Genomic DNA, 21,790 nt, shown 5'->3' on the forward strand with positions numbered 1-21,790 from the left:
TTCTTTTACTATCTCTTTCAGGAATAATGGATTTTGAGTTGGATTCCTTTTGACTCTTTTGGTGGGGAATCTGAGGAATGGAGGACGATCCCGGTGGCTTCAGAAGGTGGACTTTTAGAAGTGGTGGGGGACGATCCATTGGTGGCCTCCTGTTTGCAGTGCCTTGAGGATTTCTTACTTCACTGGATGCAAAGTTTTATTTCATCACCATGAAGGCCATGAATCAGAGTTTCGACAAGGTTCGTTTATTGCAACCAAACCATTGCTTGAAGATAGCTTACACCTCACCCACTCAAGCTGCTGTCTTCCTCGTTGCCACAGCCACAAGCTTCAACAGCTTCGCTCACGGTGAGGAAGATCCATTCTTCTCCTATTATGTCCACCAGCCCGGCCAACTTCATCTTGTGAATCACTCGCCAGCCGGGATTCGCTATAGCTAGCTGTAACATCAAATGAAATTTCCAAGCAAGGAGTTTAGATTGACCGATCGATTTCCAGAAAAGAAGGAATGGCTTTGTGTCCTTATCATGTCTGGCTCACCTGAACACCATTGGAGGTCAGCTTCTTGTGTATTTCTTCGACCGCAGGAATACCTGATGTGTCGATGTGCGTGACATCTGCAACCCACAATGGTCGGATTTAGATGGTCGTGTGAAGAAGAATGCGGAGAGTGAGATTTGGCGCTGTCTTTAAGCTAATCAATGAACTTACTTGACATGTCGAGGACCACGAATCTGGTCATCGTTGCATCGCATCCTCCTGTTATCCTCGCGAAGATCCTGCAGCAACATGGTTTCCGTTGTCGGGTGAGTTCAAGGCCAGGAGGGAAGCGACGGCCAACACTCCATGAACTGCTTCGCCTTACCTTTCTTTTACGGAGTTGGCATTCATGAAATGAAGGAAGGGTGAATCGATGCGAAGTATCAGTAAATTTGGTGTCTCAACAGCTGATGGGTACTGTCTCATGCTGCAGAATATGTCTGTCCCTTGAATCCTTCCAAGCATCTCTGTTTTAGGCACAAGTGCACTAATAATTATCTTTGCAAAGGAGATGATTACCTGGAAACAACAGAGTCATCAAATGTTCAGGTAGTGTTTCATCAGAAAGTAGCGAATGTAATCGAAATCGAAGTCGGAATTTTGCCTGCATGTCTACTGAGGCAAAAACTAGAGCAAGATTCATCTGCTGTGAACAAAGAACCAGAGAGAGATTTGCGTTCGATCAGCTCACCGCAGTCAGCAGACCAATCTCCACTGATCCAAATAAAACACCAAGGAAAGCTCCGAGGCAAGCTAGGAAATCCATCTTATCAACCCTCCAGATCCTGCAAGCTTCTTTTATGTTGATGAGGCCCGGGAGGGCAGAGAGGATGATGGAAGCCAGTATGGTGACTGGTGTGTAGTACAACAGCTTCATCAGCAGCTGCAAGGATGCGAATACAGTGATGGCCATGACCATGTTCGACACCGTGGTTTCACAGCCTGCGCTCACATTTACTGCGGTCCTGGAGAATGATCCTGCAACGTTTGAGGAAGAACTTGCAGTACTTATTATTACTCTGTAAGTGCAGAATAATCTAAGCAATCTGTTTACCTGTCGCAACGTAGCAGGAAGACAAGGATCCAGCAATGTTCATGAATCCCATTGCCACCATTTCCTTGTTGCCATCCAGCTGATAGCCTCTTACTGCAGCAAATGATCTGCCAACAGCAACAGCCTCCTGCAATCTCATTTCAAGTTAAACGTGGCCATGGTGTTCAGCTGAATGATCCATCTGAGTTCATACGTAGAGGCAGACCGTGAGGGCGATGATGGCACAAATGAGGCCAATCTTTGCTGTCTCTCCAATGAATGGACCAGTTAGCTGTATCTGTTTGACCGAGCTCGGATTCAATCCTTCCTTAACTTGCCGTATGATCTTAACGCCATGCTTATCCGCTCTTGTCAGGTATACCAGAAGAGTTGATAGAATGACAGAGAGCAGAGGAGTGATGGCAGCCAACCAGAAGAGTTTCCTTTTCCTCAAACCCTAATGACATGACACTGGTGTCTTCAGCTGATCTTTGTATCGAAATATAAGGAGGAGTAAAACTCTGCATTACTTACTATGGATCTCACGATAAGGATGAGCACGAGGAAGGAGCACCCGATGAGAAAGTTATCAGGGTTCCACTGTCACCGGCGAGACACGAAAACATATCAAGTTCGATGAGAATTCATTGCAGGATTAGAGATACTTGCATCAAAGCTTGCTATGCTTACTGGTTGATGAACTGCAAACCAAACAGCCTTGATGACAGAAACAACATCAGTGTTGTTGGTGAAGTGATTGATCCCAAGGAGTCCTTTTAGTTGCTGAAGACCTATCACGATTGCAGCTCCTCCGGTGAATCCCACAATTGTGGCGTGTGAAAGAAAGTCCACGACGAAACCCAATCTGAAGAGTGATAAATCAGTTAAACCCAATCTGAAGATTGATAAATCAGTTAAACAACAAAGGTTTTCTACTTTACGTTAAGAATTGATTTATAGTAGTTATCTAGATAGTTATGATGTTTTAGATAGTTATAGACATCTAGAAATTATAGGGTAGTTCGTATACCTAACTCAATCATGAGTAAAATGATGAAATATGATCGTTACCACTGCGTCCTATAAATAGAATATCTTGTAAGTGTTATTGTATTATCTTTTATTTAAATACTACAATGGTTTTTTTGATCGAAATGATTTTTTTTAATTACATCATAGTATTTTATTTTTATCGTTTTTAGACGGTGAAGAGCAAACATATATGAATTGAGAGAGATAAGAGATAAGATTAACTGATCAAGAGAGAGATAAGATTAGCCTAGTGATATTGCTGCAGAGAGAGAGAGAGAGAGAGAGAGAAGATTTACCTGATACTAAATTGACAAGAAACCACTGACCTGAAAAATCCAAACGAGGCTTGGAAGATGCCAGCGAAAAAGGTAGCAGTGAGGACCAGCGATCTGTACGTCTCAGGATGGGTGTAAGGATCCACTAGTTTCTGAGTCATGGACGACAGCAGAAGAGAGACGACGGCGACCGGTCCTATTGCTATATCTCGTGAAGTCCCCATCACAGCATAGATTAAAGGTGGCACAAAACTTGAATCTGTATTACAAGGAATAAGAATGGTGATCAAGTGTATGCTATGTGAGCTAGAGATGGCAACTTACAAAGGCCATACTGGGGATCGAGTTTGGCTAGATTAGCATATCCGATGCTCTGCGAAAGACGAAATGGCTTTCAGAAAAAGGTAGCAGAAGTCGAAGAACGAGAAGCAGCTACGTGCGTACAATTCACTTGGTGAACCACCTGAGGGATGCCGAGGCTCGCGAGAGTCAGGCCAGCCATCAAGTCTCGCCTGAACGACCTGCGATCGTAGTGCCTTCCCCAGCGAAGGATGGGAAAGAGGCCACGGAGCACCGAAACGAAGCATTTGGTCAAGGAAGATGGCCTGTTGACCTCAGCGAGAACTGCCCTCCTTACGCGCCCCGAGAGCTCTTGCCATGGAGGAGGCGGCTCCGGCGCATTCAGCACCAGCAGCGACGTCTCAGACCGAGCTGATACCTTGGAACCATGATCCGGCACAGATGCAGAGTTACCTGACCCCGTGGTTCCTGGGTTGAAGTGTTCGGGGAAACTCCGAGAGCTTCCTGCTCGCTGAAACATGGCAGAGATGTGAGGCTACGGAGGAGGAGGAGGCGTGAGCTTGTGAGGAGTGATAAGTGAGATAGATATAGAGGAAAAGGATGGTCCCCTGGGAATTGGTGGACTGCGACGCTGCGATGTGATGGATTCTCTGGCGTCATATGAGCACAGTAGAAGATTCACTCCACAATCATTAGCATTCAGTAAAGTTCTCTTCTTTCATCCGAAGAAAAAGGCAAAAAGAACTCGATAGAGGTGGAGGAGTTATAGCACAAGCGATCAGCTCAGCTCAGAATCATCGAGTCTCGAGCTTGCAGAATTCTACTTCGCTTGATATATAGCAGAGAAGGATAAGGTAGAGATGGATGGACATCTCCTTCTCGGCAACTGTAGCGGCCACTGGAGCAGAGCCCTACATCACTGTTGCTTGAGGTTGTCCGTCTCGTGCACTTGTGCTTCTTCAGTAACACTCACTAAGACATGCACAAAACAATCCAATCCAGATTTCATTTTTGCCGTGTGTTTTGGAGATGTTGGATGAACTCTTGCATGCTTATTGACTATTTCTTGATCATGCCAATTAAGGTTTTGAATCGCTAGTGTCTGTCAGGGAATCAGAGTCGTATTTGATCCACAACAAAGGACAGTTTTCTCAGGGTGGGAACAGAAGAAATGGATAGATAGGGGCGACAGTTCTCTGTGTTCTTTGTTCGCTTGTTCTTGGCTGATCTCCATGGCCACATTCCCTGTGTTCGGATGCATGAGAGAGGGAAAGAGATTGAAATCACTGCTCGCGTGTGTGTGTGTGTATATATATATATATATATATATATATATATATATATATATATATATATATATATATATACACACATACATATATATACATACATATATACATATATATATACATATACATACATATAGATATATATACATATATATATATATATATACATACACACACACACACTATATATATATATATATATATATTTCTCTTTGGTCACTTCAGTGTTGGTAAAAAGAAAAAAAAAGAAAAAAAAATCTCATATTTCCTAAACCATCCATTTTCCTTAGTGAAGTACGATATTCACATGCATTGATCAGTAATTGCCTCACCTTTTAGTATTAAAAAGAAAATCAATCATAATTACTGAGGAATTCGAATCGTAATATCATATTCGAAATGAAGTTTTCTCTTAATTATCTTTTCTTCCTTCCTAATTAAAAATTAATGAATTTCCACACACCCTTTTCATCAATATATAAATAAAATGGATCTTAGCAGTGAAAGCATGGAAAGATTAAGCGATTGACATTGATTCACTTACAAAATTGTGGAAGAAATTATAGAAACGTATGATACGAAAACAGCATATCAATCAATACTGCCAGCATTCTTGACATGCATGTTTTTTCTGTCCAAAAGTCATAACAGCTAACAATAAGTGCTTTCCAATTTGGAATCCTTTGCACCAATCCAACCAGTCAAGATTTCCAGATCCAAACAATCCTTTTATACATACCTCACGCTGGATGACAGACTTTACAAGCTCCTATATCCCTTGTCCTCATCTCCTCCTCCTCCTCCTCCTCTCTCTCTCTCTATAGACACATATATATAAACCCTAATCTCTTACATGCTGTATTGACAGCGCCTGGGAGCCACCGCTCATGTTTGTCCTGCGGTCTGCAATGGCTAGGGTGGCGTTGGTCGCTGGCTTGATGGCCGTCTATGCCTTGTCGGTCTCCGCCGCGGTTGCTGCTCCGCCACCCGCCGACTGCTCCAACGTCGTCACTAGTCTGTTGGATTGCTTGCCCTACGTGACCAATGGCAGCGACACCGCCAGCCCCAGCAAGGCGTGCTGTGCCGGTGTTGCCACTGTCGTTACCCAGAGTCCGGTGTGCATCTGCCAGTCGCTGGACGAGGCTTCCAATCTCGGCATCGCCCTCAATATTACGCGTGTTGTTGGCCTCCCCGTCGCTTGCTCGGTGCGGGCGCCCAAAGTTCATTGCGATGGTATGTTCGTCTGGTGCTCTCATGGAAATCATATCTGTGCTTGATCTTAAATTCTTCCTTATTGTTTGAAGAAGATATGATGGCGTGCCATGCAATCTTGCTTCCTTTTGCATATGTTAATTGTTATTCTGATCATTTGGCTTCATTGAAATCGCAGCTGCAAGTCCTCCAGGTGGTTCTCCACGTAAGTTATCTTCCCTTCTCATGTAGAGAACAATGATCGATTGCTCTACGAACATGAATTCTAACGAGTTCTCATTGCACTCGATAACGTGATTCTAATCTTCGTTGATCAGGTGCTGCACCCACACATCCATCGCCAGGTCCACCACCATCACCATCAGGACCACTGCCATCTCCAGGTCTGTCACCGCATCCGGCGCCAACTACACCGCCCTCGCCACCTTCACCGCCGCTCCCAACGCCAGAACCTCCTGCGTCTCCAGCAACTCCACCGCCAAGCACGTCAGTTGAACTTTCTCCGGCTCCGGCCGCCGATGGAGCGCCGGAGGAAGCCCCGTCATCTGATGCGCCAAAGCTCACATCTCTTCCCCTCGTCCTTGCTTGCTGTCTTCTCTGGCTTTATCTGCTGGTTTAGACTAGTATGACGTCTGGGTCTCAAGTCTCTGATTCCAAGTTCTTTCTCGAGCTTGTTTGTTGTTAGATTTCTAGTTGTTGTTAGTTTTAGATCATCAAGCATTTCATGAGTTTTTGTTTGTGTAATAACGGGTGAGAGGATCTCTCATCTCCTACAAAATAAATATATCTTTGTTATTTCTTATTATTTGGGTTCAATAACAATATTTTGATTTCAACGAGGACGTTAAATTGATGCGATAGTTAAGAGGAACCTTAACTCGGCCGAGTCCTGCACTCGCTTTCGCGAAAACTCCGATCCCACGACTCGGACGATCTCCGTATGGGGACGGTATGCTTACCCCATGTCGCCCTGGCTGTGGCCCGCCATCTCATATACCCTATATTAGTCGGATCCCGTGACGCTTTCTAAACTTACCTCACCGCTTTTGGCCCCGACACGTCGTCAATTTTTTAAACTTCCTCGTTCTCAACACTGCGAAAGCCAACTCCTTTTCTTACCGCGAGTGACCGCCACCCTTCCCTCGAACACCTTTGCCTCTTGGTTCGTAGGGTCCCCTCGCTGGTTTTCGCTTCTTTGCTCTGCTCTCCACCACTGCGGCGATGGCCAAGCCTCCTGATCTCCGCGGCCGCTGCCATGTTGGTGGTGGCGTGCGTCCTCGCGGCGCTGGCCCTCGCCGAGCGCGGCATCGCCGGCGTCAAGCGGGGGTTCGTCGCCCAGGGCCGCGTCTTCCGCGACACCTGCCGTGCCGGGTTCGAGACGCCGGCGTCGACCTACATCAGAGGTGAGGGTTTCGCCTTTTGTTGGATTTTAGGCCGTCAATCTATATTAGTTCGTGATCGGCATGCCAACTGTAGATGTGATATGGGAAGGAATTGTGGGGAAGGCCTCAAAATAGGTTCTTGCTCGACGATGAGGGGTGTGGAATTCCGTAAGAATCATACTAGGAAGTTCAATTCTTGATGTCAGCCAGGGAATTGCGTTCCTTAGCGATAGATCTTTCAGAAACTTCACGGTGAAAGAAGAAGTAAGATTGAATGCATTCTTTTGAATTCGGTAGGAAATTGTGGAATTAGTTGAGCGGCAGATCTAGAAAAGAAGGTGCTTTTTTCATAGATGTCATGTATGCAAAGATTTGCAATGCCATACAAGTAAAAATAGACTGAAGTTGACTGGTAGAAGGATTGGTATATGAGTGAACAAATATCTTATTTTTTTTCATGATATATCATCTTTTACTTATTTGTTTGAGACAATGTTGTTTCGACACATTCTTTTTTCTAATATCTGAGGCGATAGACCATACATGTTCATATATGTATATAAATATGTTATAGCCTGTGATTTTGTTATTTAGCCAATGTTTTATATGGTAAACTTGGCGCTTGATTTGGAAAAGGGTAAGGGACCAAGCTCAAGTTAGAAAGCACAAATACATATATAGTCTAAAGATAGATCATATTTTGTCAACAGCTAAGCCACAAAAATATACACTATCTACTGGAAAAACAATAAACACCATATCTCCTTAGTTTACAGTTATTCTTTTATAGATTCAAAATGTTTATTTTTGATTGTATGTAAAGCAGAAAATGCTTGAGGTAATTATTGATGTTTGTTACCATGTCAAAAATGCTTCCTGGATTGTTTAAATGCACCAAAAGTACAATAAGGGAGATAAAAGTTAGAGCTTAGGAAAAGTTCATACTTTTGTAAGTACATAAAATTTTCATGAAACGGGGTCAATCACCTTTGATATATGCACGCCAATGTCTTCCGATACTTATGTATTCAGATTAATTACAACCAAGTTATTTGCTAAACGTGTAATGTTCTTGTGATGGGAAGGCTTCCTTCATAGGAATATTAAGGGTGGGAAGGCTGGTTAAATTGTTTGAGTCGAGTCATTTGATAGATACTAAGAGTTGTTGGAGTTGCATGAGGGCAAGAGATGCAGAAGAGATTAGTTGTGATGGTAACAAGGGATTGATATATGAAGACATTACATTACTGATGGTGGGTGGGAAGAATTACAGACAACTTGGACGGAAACAGCAGAATGTTATGGAGTATACTGTTGATTAATAGAAAAAAAAAAAATAGTCGGAAGAAAGAAGAGTGAGGCGTTGGATTGTAGTGAAGCTTCAGGAGCAGCCTTGTTTCACTTGAACAAGAACTTCACTTTGGCCATCACAAATTTCTCATGTCGTTTGGATGTAAATTGTCATGTACATATGTATTTGTAATTGTAAATATGTCTGAAATTGTGATTTTATGGGGAACATTAGTTTTCATGATAAATTGATGGTTCTGCTGTAGATGGTACTAAAATTGTTTAATTATCGTGTTTGTGTCTAAATTACCTAAAACAGAAAAGAATAGAAATACATTCATTGTTCATCCTTTTTCTGTGCATCATTTCTTCAATTTCTGTGGCTCCAATGAACACCATGGTGAAAGTATGTCAAACAAAGTGAAGGCTGTTTAGTTTGCATCCAATTTTGGCATTGCCAATAAGTTAAATGTAAAGTTATTTTAGTGCCCATGTTCTCTGATCTGAGAGTAATTAAATCATGATGTTGATTAAAGCTTCTCTAATTGATGAACATGCACAAAGTCTTTGAATTTTTGTATGGTTGATCTTCAGTCACTAGATATTGCTCAAGATGCAGTTATATGGATTCTGTTCATATCTTTTCACACTGGCTTTGGAACGGGGGTGAGTTTCTGCCCCTCTATGACAATATCTGCCACCGCAGCTCTGCTCTTTGTGATTTTGGTTTCAGTATGGTGAAACCATTTTGTTCTCTGCAGGTGCAAAGGTGAGTTGAGTGTAGATCAAAAGTCATTGGTACAACGATCTGCAGTTTTGAGGGTACGACTGATCACACAGGAACCTACAACATCCTAGTTGCAGATGAGCATGAGAATGAGATCTGTGTGTCTGTGCTCATTAGCAGCCCAGCGAGCGGATGCAAGACTGCACTCCAGGGTCGTGAGAGGGCTCAAGTGTTCCTAACCCACAACAACGGTATCGCCTTAGACACGAGATACACAAACTCACTATGCTTCCTGAAGGACTCTTCCCTGCCAGTCTGTGCCCAACTTCTCCAACCTATGAGCAATCTGAAGTTTAAGGTAGAATACTACTTTACCTCTGGGCTCTTTGGTTCTATGTCCTAATGACTCCTATAAATTGTCCTGGCACTTTATTGGTTTTATGCGACATTCATTACGTGGTTTGTCGCTGCTTGTGGCTACTATCTGTTCCAAGTTTATTCAGCATGCTTTCGCTATCATCTTTGCTTTCTGATGGCTGATATGCTACTTGGTCATGGCATGTAATAGTTCAGTGTATCACTGTATCTATTAACTTGGTCTATAGTGGATTACTGATTTAATTAAGGGCAATTCCAAATGTCTCCAAGCTGTCCATTGTTTTATGCAGACTTCTGTGTCATAATGCATTGGCTTGTGTCATCATGTGGTTTCACTTTGTCTTGCTCACCTTCTTCCACTCCTGGCAACCTCTTCACCTGGAACACCCTCATCAGATTCACCACTATGTAGTGGTGGTAGATATGGTGAATCTTGTAAGAGCATAAACTTCAGCAGGAGACAGTTTAAAACCAAGTGGAAGTAGCTCCTCTGAGTGAAGAAGAAGTGATGAGATCATGTAGCATAAGTAATTGAGAGTTGATAACCTTTTTTTGGAGGAAATCAATGAATGCAATTCTGTAAACTTGTCACATAAAATTGATGAGGGTAGACATTTGAATTCTGGGTCTCCTTGTGTGAAGGGGTCAAATGATCTTGATCATAATTGCCTTATCTGAGATTTATGGATTAGGATGCAGAAAGGTAAGCTACATAAAGAAATATTTGAAGGAAGAGGATGCTTCTAAGTTCATCAGACCAAAAAAACAAAGAAAAAGAGGAAAAAAAGTATCATTCTTTCTACCTGCAGAAGAAACTGGGAGTGTAGAATTTTAGGATGATGGATTGCCAGCAACATCTGTCCTGTCATCTGGTTTTAGAGGATATATAGGTGACTCTTAAAGTCTAATGAAGAACTCTTTTTTGCTTGAGCCTCTTTGGCATCATGCTTCGTCAATGGTACATAATTTTGCAGCTCATATAACTTTGAGATCTGACAAATGGAGATTTCTCATACTATGATCTCTGAAATAACTAATAGCAGTTGGAACTATTACTTCAGTAGCTAACAGTATATGTGTTCATGGATCCAAAATCTCCATAATTTGGCTAATTGAAAGACATTTTATCTATGTGGGTGATTGTTACATGAGCCAATAAATTAGGTGAATTAGATAAGGATAAGTTTCTCGGATATTGTTTTATAATGTCTCTCTAATTATTTTTCTTGTTTATCTTGTTCCAGAACACTCTATATGGCCCTTCCACAAGCATGATCACCTAATAATCATCCACTAAAAACTCCAACCTCAAACATCACCATCTTTTGGACAGTCCACACTATACCTAATTTGAGCTTAATATGCATGATCACCTAAAAATAATGCCCTAAAAACCTCCAACCTCAAACATCAACATCCTATGAACAATTTATAGCCCACCCTAATTGAGCTCAAGACATGTCATTCCTTCCATTACACCTACTCTTCTTGTCCTTTTCACAAGCAGAAGGCTCTTATCTTGTAGTGAACCCAACCATGCTTGCCTTGTAATCTCCACAAAGCAAAGCCTTCCTTGTGGCTAGAAATAAACCAGATGATATCACCCCTGAGCCCACAGGAATATGCTCATATCCAAAGCCATTATTAATTACTGAGAGAACACACAACATTGAAACCCAAGAGGCTGTGATGCCAAGGGTCAAACTACCACTGAGCCAATCACCAGCTACCAGGTGTTCCCTCCACTGGCTGCTGGGTACTTGGCATCTAGTCATTGGTTCATAGGGAAGAGCTATAGGCCTATATAAACTCTTCATTAGGCTCCTTCCCTGAGCAGAGAAAAAAGGACTCCAATTTTCAACTCCAACTTGGTGAGCTGAGAGATCCTCTGCAGGTTATCAAGGAGTAATATTTGATTTAGTTTCTCCTTCTTCAACTCCTGTTTTGATCTAGTTGTTGTCTCTCAAGGTGAGATAGAGAGGCCATTCTTTGGCCATTTTCTTGCAATAATTTCTGCAACAAGAGGTCTCCATTTCATCATAGAACAGAAATCCAGACCATTTGTTCTTGGGTTTCTGCTCTTCTACAGATTTCCTCAGTTCAGGGGCTTATTTTTCTCTGCCCTCAGTTTGGTTCTCAGTTCTCTGTTCTTCTGATATCCTAGTTTATTACACCTGCCCTGTTCCTTGCTTGGTTTTAGAACCAGTTGGATTTGTTCTTCTAGCTAATTTAGCTAAAACTTCTTGTTTTTCTTCATAGAGAAGTCATGGCCACTGCTGTGGATATGCATAATACCATGCAAGTTTTCTCATCATCTTCATCAGATCCTTTGAGTGAAGCACTTGAAGCAATTCAAGGTGCTCCAAGTCCATACCTCCCCAGCTCTTCCCCTTCCGAGTCGTCTCCTTTCTCCTGTGACCATCATCAAAATCCAATCTTTGATTCCTACTGTGGTTCCTTTTCGACAACAATCGACATGGCCGCAATGAGCTTCTTGAGCCGAATCCAAGACGACTATGCCCTCGGCCGACAAGCTCGAATCGGCCTCAATTACTTACCCGCTGTTCAATTCCAACATCCACTCTCGGCAGCTGCCGAGCAGCAGCAAATGGCTTACGCGGGCTTCCTTGGCCCCCGGCCGCAATCCATGAAACGATCTGGCTGCTCCGCGTCGCCTCCGAAGCCCACCAAGCTCTACCGCGGTGTCCGGCAGCGCCATTGGGGGAAATGGGTCGCCGAGATCCGCCTCCCCCGGAACCGCACTCGCCTCTGGCTCGGGACCTTCGATACCGCAGAGGAAGCTGCCATGGCCTATGACCGTGCAGCATTCAAGCTCCGGGGCGACGCCGCGAGGCTCAACTTCCCGGAACTTAGAAGAAATGGAGCTCATTTCGGCGCACCGCTCCACTCCTCTGTTGACGCCAAGCTCCAAGCCATCTGCGAGAGCATGGTCAGTTCACAGAAACAGGGGAAGACTAGACCAAACGTGGCAGCAGCGAACGAAATCATCAGCTCAGGCTCAGAGGACAACAAATCCGAGAGCTCGTCTTCCCTCGAGGGAGACGAGACCTCCTCAGGAACAACAGCTGCCTCCCAAATCCAGTACTTGGACTTCACTGAGGCACCATGGGATGAATCAGAGAGCTTTAAGTTGCACAAGTATCCATCATGGGAGATCGACTGGGACTCTATTCTCTCTTCCGATCAGTAGTTCATGTCATGTTGTAATCCTTTAGCTTTCTTCAGGTTCTGCTCTGTTAGTGGGTGTCTCCGGTGGCTGCTGCAAATGGATTTTTAGGCATTGGCATGGCCACTATGTTGGTCTTAATAAGCTTGATGGTTCGAGTCTTATGGATGTTGCTTGTAGTCGATCTCCAGGTATGCTGATTTTTATAGGCATTACCAGGAGAAAGATTGTGTTCTTGCAAGTGCAATAGCCATTTCTGGTCCTGTAATTACAACAGCTTTATTTATATTATGATCATATTCTTATGTATGATTTGTTCTCTGTACATTCATTAAGAACATTTAAGTTAAAATTGCTTTCCCAACAGTTTATTTGCAATTGTCTTACTTAATTCTAATGTCATCAAAGATCTCATCATTCAGGTAGTGTGATGATACAAATCCATGAATACTGGATTGAAGCCTTCAGCAAGAAGAAATTGGATGCAATGTTTTCTGACTGGACAGAGAAAAATGAACAGTATTATGATGAGAAAATCATTGAGCACAGATCTCAAATCTACTATCCTTGGAAAGAAAGCTTTGGTATGACTGCTATTTCCACCTGTTGTAATGCCTTTTTCCTAAGAGAACAACTGAGGCTTCTTCTGGTCATGGCTTGAACGCTTTTCCAAATTCTTCATTTAGTGGGCACTACATAGGAAGAAGTGAATCATATATCTTGCCTCTTTGCTGCAGAATAATGCATCAAGTGGTGATACATGAGCTGGAAGACTGATAGGCAAAAGATGCTACATTGCCTTCAAACTTCAGAGACAACTCAAATTGGTTCCAAGCACAAAGCTGCAAACTCAAAACAACTTTACAACCATGAAACAGGTGTTCTTGCCTCATATCAAGTGAGAAAGTATCACCTCAATACACACTGATTACATCAAACCTCATTCTACAAGACAATAGATTCAGGCATGTCCTCTGCCTGCAAGTGGGTCAGGTAATGATCCACCCCCATCTTGATCTGACACTAACCTGGTGGGTACTTCGCAGGATCAGATTGGGTTCTTGACATGATTAAACTTCTCGACCAATTCAACTGATGAGTGCCAATCAAGTTTCTTGCAGCAAGATCCTTCACTACTTTCTTTTCTCTTGTTAGTCTGCAGAAGTTGACTACCTATTGTTGATGACAGGAAATAACTGAAGTGGACAGTGAGCTTTGCATTGCATTCTTATGTGTGCTGAAGAAAGCCAGTTCTTCCATATGCCATGGATGAAAAGAGGAAGAAGCATCTGGATTCCTCTTTGCTTGTCCTGTGAGGACTCCATTTTTACAGAGAAGGAAGCACAGTCCAAGCTGTCACCAATTGTTATTCCTAATCATCACAGTTGACCAAACCACTCACTTGCCACATACCACCAACTGTATCTTCTCTTTCCTTTCTTTAAACATCTTTAGACTTCTGATAGACTTCAATATCATGGTCATGCTCTCAGGGGAGAGTTCTTGACCCAGCAACAAGACTGATCCATTGCAGTTGTCCTAGTGGTGAAAGCCTCCTGCAATACTCAGTCTCATTACTTTGTGAAGGCATCCAATCTTCATCTTCTATGTTGTTTCACAGGTCAGCTCCTGATCTCCAGGCTTCCACCCAAAAGCAGTGGAAAGTAGCCATGTCTGAGTTGGTTGATATTGTCTCACAGGTCAGCAGAATGCATTCATTTCTGACATGAAGTGGGTTATCAAGGCCTGTTGACTTTTGCTGCCTTTTCAAGTTGTTCATCATTTTTGTATTTGTTTCTTAATTCATCAAAACCTATCAAAGAGTGATAGGATGCACATAGGAATGCTGTTTTTCAAAGGCTAATCAGCCAACCTTTGCAAAGTCAACCAAGTGGCATAGACACTCAAATACTTGCAGCAATGCTCTCATTCTACTTCTGCCATATGGATGCTTGTCAATAGCCATGGCTTAATATTTTATGTAAGTTGACTTCTGCTTGCCATCACTTAAATATTACATTACAGAGTAAGTGGAACAGAAGTGCCCATTATTGGTGTGAAAGGAATGGTGGTGGCTAATTGACTTGTGGAAGAACAGTGACATGATTGTTATGTCTCTGATGTTGATTTTAAACAAGGAAAAAGAAATAATAATTATTATAACAACAAAAAAATAATATTTCTAATTGCAGGGATAATCCTTTCACATCAATGTTTAGATGAGAATCTCATGAGTTAGACTTCATCTTAGATCAAATTAAAGATCTGTGACATGTTAACTTCATTAAATCTAACCATTAACATCCATCATATAAATCAATCTTAATTTTTATCACAATATAAAACTGAATTTAAACCTTCAAGTTGACTTCAGTATGTTTATTAGATTATTATAAGTCAATTCTATATTTGCCCACTCTCAATATGAGACTAAAATATATATTCAATTTTTTTAAGATCATACAAGTCAACATGATGAATCATTATAAGGCCTTTTTGGGTCAACATGTAAGATCAAAATGGGCAAAAGACATGACATCAAAAATTGTGCACACCTGATGCCAGATTGGATCCATAATTCTATGACCATGTCACCTCCCAATATTCATAGAACACAACCTGGAATATCTGTTCTTTAATCAATCTCCTGTATAACTAATGTTGCATTCTTATTATTCATAAAATATGGAACTTGTTTGATATGAATGATGCATTTTGCCTCTCATTCATCCATGATTATAGAGTACATAAAGTGATAAGATTTGAGGCCCAAAAGAAATAAGGCCTGTTTTATGGCCTAATGTGCGGCCCATATAGGCCGGTTTAGGCTGGGTCGCCTAATGTGAACTAAAAGCCGAACCCCCTCGGTCCGGTTCAAGTCCGGTTCATGTATGTAAGAAACATCACAAACCCTAACGTGCCGATTAGGTTTCTTTCCGAGTATCGCGAAGCGGGCTCGATCGAGGGAGTGGGGGGAGACAGAGCAGAGGAGCCATGAGGCCGATCTTGATGAAGGGCCATGAAAGGCCATTGACGTTCCTCAAGTACAACCGGGAGGGGGATCTGCTCTTCTCCTGCGCCAAGGATCACAACCCCACCGTCTGGTTCGCCGACAATGGCGAGAGGCTCGGCACTTACCGAGGCCACAACGGCGCCGTTTGGTGCTGCGACGTCTCCCGTGAGGGCTTTCTCTCTTTGACGTCCCTTTCTTTTATATTCTTTTTACTCTTTATTTTGGTTGACTTGAAGATTCGACCATTTTATCATGTTTAGCTGTTCTTCTTTGTTCCTATTGTAGTCAGTTTGTTGTTCTGTAAATCAAATTTCGTAAGAAAAATTGGTTCTTGATGGTCATATATCCACCTCCCCATATTCTGAAGATTTGTATGTTTTACTTTCAATATTTATTCTGAATTCATATATGTTTGAGTGTTTTCTGGAAATATTATTGATGCTGTGTGCACATGCCAGCTTTTCAGCTATCCTGATAAGGTGAGTAATAGATCACAGAGAAATTTGATGAGATTATATTCTCCATCAGAAGTATTACAAATTTATGTTATTTGTTTGCTTTATTGGAAGGGAAATGCCACATCGTTCCGTACCAACCACATTAGTGAACATGCAGTTGCATTTTCAAGTCAGGAAAAATATGCCCGTAGTTTGTCTTTTGAAGACAATGAGGAACAGATATATCTTGGTGCACTTTGTGAAGTGTTTGTTGTTTATTGTTTGGAGATACATATATACTATGTGAATGCTTGTCTTAGTTTCTGTTCAAGACGTGGTCATAAAATTCTCTCTTATTATATACTTTGATTGATTGGCTGATATTCTTTTGTTATATGTCTAGGGGACTCTATGCGCCTCATCACGGGCAGTGCAGATCAGAGCGTGAAACTATGGAATGTCCAGACAGGGGCCCAACTCTATTCTTTCAACTTTGATTCTCCAGCTAGATCTGTGGACTTCTCTGTTGGTGATAAGCTTGCTGTAATCACGACTGATCCATTTATGGGGTTGCCATCCACCATTCAAGTGAAACGAATTGCAAGGGATCCTAATGAACGTATGAACTGTCTAACATCATCTTGAACCTGAAATTATTGCACATTTTGAAAAAAAAATTCTTTCCTTCTTTAGGTGCATAAATTTATAACATGTCATGTAACCTGAAGTAGACAACAAGAACAGGGAAAGAAATATAAAAATATATTATAAAAAAAGGAGGTATTATACATAGTATCTTCAAATACCAGGGGGCTTTGTTCTTAGATTATGTATACTAATAGTTCACTAAAATTATGTGGTTCTTTTAGGCCGCCTATATATTACATGACATTGTAATTCTAAGATGATGTATATTTAACCTATAAACAATGACTCTTCCATTGCGGCTTTACTATCTGACCGACTTATTTTTTCCTTCGAACTTAAAGCTTTCTCAGCTAGATGTGTCGTTTAAAAGCCTTGACCAAGTAGTATTTTTTACACTTTTTTGAGTACCTCATAATTGCTCATTAAACATTGGTCAAGATAAACTGAAATGTGGCACTGTGGACAGAACAAAGAAAATTTTACACAAATCAGAAAAGTAAAGTCTATGATCAACTTACTTAACCATATCCTGATAGATTCAGATATAAATCTATAGCATCTCATGTTGCCCTTGTTTCTCATATATTTAGCATCACAGATGTTTATCAATTGTAAATACATTAAAACACCTTTCTGTCAAATGGCATCGATTGTTCTGTTTGGTTTGCTGAAATATAGATGATGAAAACATAGATAATTAGGGTTCTTATATTTAAAACTCCTTATTTATTCTGCCAACTTTTATTATCCCTGGGATTACACCAGTTTTTCTGCTTGAATCAATGCCATGTTTACTGATCAATCAACCATCATTGAACTGAGGACTTGCCTCTTTTAGCTTTTCACATTAATTTTGGACTCTGGTTTACCACTTTCTGTGTTTGACTTGAAATTATCAATTATGATCTCTTTACAGCTATAACAGCTTCAGATGTTTATTTATCTTTGTGATTCCTGATATGCAGTTTGTTATATTTTCTTACAATAGTCAATTGCTCACTTCTGCAAATTGGCTTGTTATGCAGAGAGTAGTGAGTCAGTCCTTACAATCAAGGGGCCTCAGGGGCGAATAAATAGGTCTATTTGGGGACCTCTAAACAAGACTATTATAAGTGCTGGTGAAGATGCAGTAGTCCGTGTGTGGGATACTGAGGTGGGTTGCATCATCCTTTCAGTAGGCCATTATTTTTATCACATCTTTTGGATCCATTTATGAGTTCATGCATTTGTCTTCTTATACAAGATACCCTAGAAGTTATAATGTAACATATATTTGGGGTCCATTATATGGATCTTTGTCAATGTTGAAGTTTGTTTAGGGCAAATTGTCAAACTAAGAGCTGCCACTCATTTTCTTATTGTTTCCAATATTATTTTTCTTAGGTCTCCCGTTACCTTTAACGTCATGCCATTAATTCCAATTGGCTCACAGAATCCAACCAGGAATCTATAGATCTCTTTGGACTTGTTCATACCATCATAATTTTTTTTTCTATTTTTATCTTCTAATAGAGTTACACTTAATTGTTCATGAATATATTCTGCTTCCTATATCAAGTAAAATTTAGTTAGCAGATGAGTATACTTTGGTCATATTTTTCTTGGCTAGAATTTCTTGTAGCAATGAATAGGAAGTTAGAATCTCACATGATTGTGCAATCTGGTAACTTGACTTGTTTTACACTGTGTGAGAAAAATAAATGTTTCCATAGTGTGGTGATCTTTGGAATCACATCAATTTGGTTGCACGGAATGGGAAGTAGTCTTTACTTCTTCCGTAATGTGGGGCTGCTTATGTGAAACATTTTCTGTTTGGGCATCATTGATTCCTTGGGGCAGATCTACAAAGAAATTTGGTGGCCCTTGTGAAGGCTTGGGTGAGACAGCAAAGCATGGTCGGCAAACTTGACTCATGGATAGCTTGTTCTTTTGTTATCATCTGACTCAAGGAAATCAATTTGGTAATCTCTGTCCACATGCATGGTATTATCCTAGAGACTTTAGTCAAGAAATAACAAATTAAAAGGTAAAAGCACATGCATGATTTGGACACATGCCTAAGAAATTTTGCCACGTCACTGATAACATCCATCTTATTCACTTTGGTATTTGTGTACTGCTTACTTGTATATTTATTCTTGCATTTGTCTGTAACTTTTACAGACCGGCCAGCTGTTGAAGGAATCTGACAAAGAAACTGGTCATCAGAAAACAGTTACCTCACTGTCAAAATCTGCAGATGGTTCCCACTTCTTGACAGGTTCCTTAGATAAATCTGCCAAGGTGTCAATTACTATCCTTAATGCTGCAATTCTGTATTCCACTAGATTCACTTCATTTTTCTTATTGTTCTTCTCTTATTTCTTTTTTTTTTTGTTCTATTTGTTTAGCTCTGGGATGCTAGAACTCTGACTCTTATCAAGACATACGTGACGGAGCGTCCAGTCAATGCTTGTGCGATATCTCCACTTCTTGATCATGTATGTAACTAATTTCTTTTCATTTTTTTGGGTTTCTTGATCATATATTGAACCGCATTATGGATGGGCTTTTCGTGAGCAACCAAAGCTTGGATGTAAATCATGATTTTGGAAGAAATAGCAGCCCCTATAGTAGTAGTAGAAGTTAGCCACCCCAAGTCTCAATGTACGAGGGTTGTCATCAATGCTGGGTTTGGGAGATTCAATGTTCCAGCATCACCATTGCAAGTAGAGAGACTGTTTCTATGACTAGAACTCTAGTCACCCAAGTTGCAAAGAACCTTCCTATGGTGCCAGGGCTCACCCTCACATACCATGTGTTCTGAAATCTTATCTGCACCTTTGATGAGTGCAGTGGCTAGTTATTATTTTGGTGCAGAGATAGAACTTGACATCAGGTCTAAGTTAGTATTTGATCCTGTATATAAGTTTCTCTATTTTGGTCTTGTTTAGGTGGTTATTGGGGGAGGCCAAGAGGCAGTACATGTCACAACCACTGATCGTCGTGCTGGAAAATTTGAGGCAAAATTCTTTCACAAGGTGATGTAGTTCTTTACTACAATGCCAATAAATTTTGTCCTGTACTAGTATTGAATGCTTGTGGTTGAGTTTGACTAAGGCTTTGCAAGTAGATTTATTTTCTAGTTGTTTCTGAAACAGATTCTTCAAGAAGAAATCGGGGGTGTGAAGGGACATTTTGGACCGATTAATGCTCTGGCTTTCAATCCTGATGGGAGAAGGTTTGTTTTCAAGCTTATGTTTCTTGTCTCAGGATCAATTTTTTTTAATTTAAATTTTTCTTAGAAAGATCTAGAGGGCCAACATTAACTTCTTGATAGACATTGTTGTGACATGTAGCATTTGAAGGTTTGTTGGACTTATTTCTAATGACTTCCTTGGTTTTTCTACTGTGATCCTTGCCTATATTGCTCATGCATGCATGCAAGTGTATTCTTGTGCGTGTACAAGGAACAAGGCATTGTTTCTTTCTCCTGGGTGTTGATTTTGTTCTTTTTCTGCTGATTTGGTTGTTCCATACATTCATTTGGCAATCAGATATGTGATCTTGGTTTATCAGCAGAATATCATTTCATTTCTGTTTGTTCTTCCTCCTTGATTTCCCCATGTTTCAGATTTAAGATCTCTGGGATGAAATGATTGCACTATTTTACAGTATCTTTTAATATTGTTGAATGAGATATAATTCTAGATTTTATTGTGTGATGGTGTCAGCAGTTTCTGCTGTGCAACAAAACCTCCTAGATTTTACAGTTATCTTTCTTTTTTTTGCTTCAACATGGTGTAAGGAAGTGTCAACATGAAGCATGTCGGCATCCAGTAGTCATTATTTATTTATTTGCAAGAATCTATTACTTCCTGGAATTGGATACTGATCCGGGCTGGTTATTTTTGCTTATCATTTAAATAGCTGCATGTTCCAAACTTATATCTTTTACAATTCTGTTATTTTACATAGTTTCTCGAGTGGGGGCGAAGATGGTTACGTAAGACTGCATCATTTTGACCCAGATTACTTCACTATTAAGATGTGAGCAAGGAATATGCGGTACGCCGGTTCTATCTTGGTTTTAGAATTTGTGATATATATATTTCACTGTTGTTGCATTGATCAATACGTTCTATTTTACAACCTGTGGGTTATGTAGCAGCCTATTCCTGTCTTGTGGAGGAACTTTGAAGAACGAGGATTTTGTTGCTGGACCTCTATATCGTGTAGAAGGATATGGACATCCACATTTATTATGTGCAACTGCTCAATACTATAAACAGTTTCAAGAATGTTTTTGGAGTACTGGGAATTACACCATTGTTTAATTTGCCCGCAGAATTTTTTATACAAGCATGCATTAACTCAACATCTCTATTATTCGCTACTATGCATTGCCATATAGCAACTTACATATGCAACGTCATGGAAGATTTCTGTTTCTGAGTTGAGCACACTCGGTTCTTCATTTACGTGCCATCTTCTCATCATTGGTATCTGTCTCCGTCAACAACTCTCTCTATTGCTCAATCTTCTTTATTGTGATACTGTGTACGTTTCATCTCTTTAGCATTTTGATCTCTAGGTTTATAAAATTTATATTAAAATTTTATAATTATAAAAATTAAATATTTAATTTTATTTATTCTAATGTCATTGGTTTTGTTGAGGGAAGGGAAGATAAAAGTACGTGATAACATGGGAAGATAAAAGATAATTTTAATATCTTAGGTGAGGCATCTATGTTGTTTTGTATCCATGTTGGCGAGAGATGAGGAAAAGGTCTTGTGTTTTATTGATGCAGATGAAGAAAAATATAAAAATAATAGATAAAAAGATAATTTTAACGTCCCAGGCGAAGCATCTGCATTAGCGTTGCTTTGTATCTATGTTGGCGAGAGGTGAGGCAAAGTCGACGTTGCTTTGTATCCATGTTGGCGGGAGGTGAGGCAAAGGTTTTGTGTTTTATTGATATTGGCGGGAGAGCAATAGCTCTACATTTACGTCGATGTCGACACAGATGCATTACGTTGACATATATCGCTTTTGCTCTACATCA

At 40.7% G+C, this 21,790-nt stretch overlaps 4 protein-coding genes and 1 long non-coding RNA gene across 9 annotated transcripts; 4 read left to right on the plus strand and 1 right to left on the minus strand.

Moving 5' to 3' along the window:
• Window positions 1-178: 178 nt before the first annotated feature.
• On the minus strand, window positions 179-3,740 carry LOC103976398 (low affinity sulfate transporter 3-like). The gene is made up of 12 exons (XM_018822045.2): window positions 3,344-3,740; window positions 3,205-3,253; window positions 2,932-3,139; window positions 2,264-2,438; window positions 2,108-2,173; window positions 1,800-2,030; window positions 1,595-1,721; window positions 1,232-1,518; window positions 866-1,059; window positions 712-779; window positions 541-617; window positions 179-440 (listed from the first exon to the last, which is right to left on the minus strand). The coding sequence occupies exons 1-12, from the start codon at window positions 3,698-3,700 to the stop codon at window positions 285-287; spliced, it is 1,995 nt and encodes a 664-aa protein (XP_018677590.2). The 5' UTR covers window positions 3,701-3,740; the 3' UTR covers window positions 179-284.
• A 1,637-nt stretch (window positions 3,741-5,377) lies between these two features.
• On the plus strand, window positions 5,378-6,176 carry LOC135611610 (non-specific lipid transfer protein GPI-anchored 4-like). The gene is made up of 3 exons (XM_065107245.1): window positions 5,378-5,715; window positions 5,860-5,886; window positions 5,999-6,176. The coding sequence occupies exons 1-3, from the start codon at window positions 5,378-5,380 to the stop codon at window positions 6,174-6,176; spliced, it is 543 nt and encodes a 180-aa protein (XP_064963317.1).
• A 581-nt stretch (window positions 6,177-6,757) lies between these two features.
• On the plus strand, window positions 6,758-9,718 carry LOC135612668 (uncharacterized). The gene is made up of 2 exons (XR_010487041.1): window positions 6,758-7,084; window positions 9,115-9,718. It is a non-coding gene; the product is annotated as an uncharacterized LOC135612668 (long non-coding RNA).
• Window positions 9,719-11,278: 1,560 nt separating this feature from the next.
• LOC135599298 (ethylene-responsive transcription factor RAP2-13-like) lies at window positions 11,279-14,554 on the plus strand. 4 transcript variants are annotated; one of them, XM_065094069.1, is made up of 4 exons: window positions 11,279-12,836; window positions 13,068-13,229; window positions 13,383-14,266; window positions 14,346-14,554. In XM_065094069.1, exon 1 carries the CDS (start codon window positions 11,725-11,727, stop codon window positions 12,667-12,669), a length of 945 nt encoding a protein of 314 aa, XP_064950141.1. In that variant the 5' UTR covers window positions 11,279-11,724; the 3' UTR covers window positions 12,670-12,836; window positions 13,068-13,229; window positions 13,383-14,266; window positions 14,346-14,554. The 4 variants fall into 4 exon arrangements, with proteins under 4 accessions (XP_064950141.1, XP_064950142.1, XP_064950140.1 ...); XM_065094070.1 differs by having other exon boundaries at window positions 13,383-13,638; window positions 13,835-14,554; XM_065094071.1 differs by having other exon boundaries at window positions 11,294-11,426; window positions 11,718-12,836; window positions 13,383-14,554.
• Window positions 14,555-15,566: 1,012 nt separating this feature from the next.
• On the plus strand, window positions 15,567-21,100 carry LOC135599344 (eukaryotic translation initiation factor 3 subunit I-like). 2 transcript variants are annotated; one of them, XM_065094072.1, is made up of 9 exons: window positions 15,567-15,823; window positions 16,499-16,714; window positions 17,769-17,896; window positions 18,907-19,026; window positions 19,134-19,223; window positions 19,677-19,763; window positions 19,884-19,963; window positions 20,701-20,790; window positions 20,891-21,100. In XM_065094072.1, exons 1-8 carry the CDS (start codon window positions 15,640-15,642, stop codon window positions 20,774-20,776), a joined length of 981 nt encoding a protein of 326 aa, XP_064950144.1. In that variant the 5' UTR covers window positions 15,567-15,639; the 3' UTR covers window positions 20,777-20,790; window positions 20,891-21,100. The 2 variants fall into 2 exon arrangements, with proteins under 2 accessions (XP_064950144.1, XP_064950145.1); XM_065094073.1 differs by having other exon boundaries at window positions 20,894-21,100.
• Window positions 21,101-21,790: the final 690 nt, after the last annotated feature.

This window comes from Musa acuminata, chromosome BXJ1-2, assembly GCF_036884655.1.
Source record: "Musa acuminata AAA Group cultivar baxijiao chromosome BXJ1-2, Cavendish_Baxijiao_AAA, whole genome shotgun sequence".
NCBI classification, from domain to species: Eukaryota; Viridiplantae; Streptophyta; class Magnoliopsida; order Zingiberales; family Musaceae; genus Musa; species Musa acuminata.

What these genes read in the sequence shown, in the direction of transcription:
- LOC103976398 (XM_018822045.2), bottom strand. Translation starts at nt 3,700, where the DNA reads ATGTTTCAGCGAGCAGGAAGCTCTCGGAGTTTCCCCGAACACTTCAAC. An exon ending in GGTTTGCAGTTCATCAACCA is followed by an intron (nt 2,174 to 2,263) that starts GTAAGCATAGCA and finishes CGCCGGTGACAG; the next exon opens with TGGAACCCTGATAACTTTCT. An exon ending in TCCTTATCGTGAGATCCATA is followed by an intron (nt 2,031 to 2,107) that starts GTAAGTAATGCA and finishes TCATGTCATTAG; the next exon opens with GGTTTGAGGAAAAGGAAACT.
- LOC135611610 (XM_065107245.1), top strand. Translation starts at nt 5,378, where the DNA reads ATGGCTAGGGTGGCGTTGGTCGCTGGCTTGATGGCCGTCTATGCCTTG. An exon ending in TGCGATGGTATGTTCGTCTG is followed by an intron (nt 5,716 to 5,859) that starts GTGCTCTCATGG and finishes TTGAAATCGCAG; the next exon opens with CTGCAAGTCCTCCAGGTGGT. An exon ending in TCCTCCAGGTGGTTCTCCAC is followed by an intron (nt 5,887 to 5,998) that starts GTAAGTTATCTT and finishes TTCGTTGATCAG; the next exon opens with GTGCTGCACCCACACATCCA.
- LOC135599298 (XM_065094068.1), top strand. Translation starts at nt 11,725, where the DNA reads ATGGCCACTGCTGTGGATATGCATAATACCATGCAAGTTTTCTCATCA.
- LOC135599344 (XM_065094072.1), top strand. Translation starts at nt 15,640, where the DNA reads ATGAGGCCGATCTTGATGAAGGGCCATGAAAGGCCATTGACGTTCCTC. An exon ending in TCCGTGTGTGGGATACTGAG is followed by an intron (nt 17,897 to 18,906) that starts GTGGGTTGCATC and finishes TAACTTTTACAG; the next exon opens with ACCGGCCAGCTGTTGAAGGA. An exon ending in CCTTAGATAAATCTGCCAAG is followed by an intron (nt 19,027 to 19,133) that starts GTGTCAATTACT and finishes CTATTTGTTTAG; the next exon opens with CTCTGGGATGCTAGAACTCT.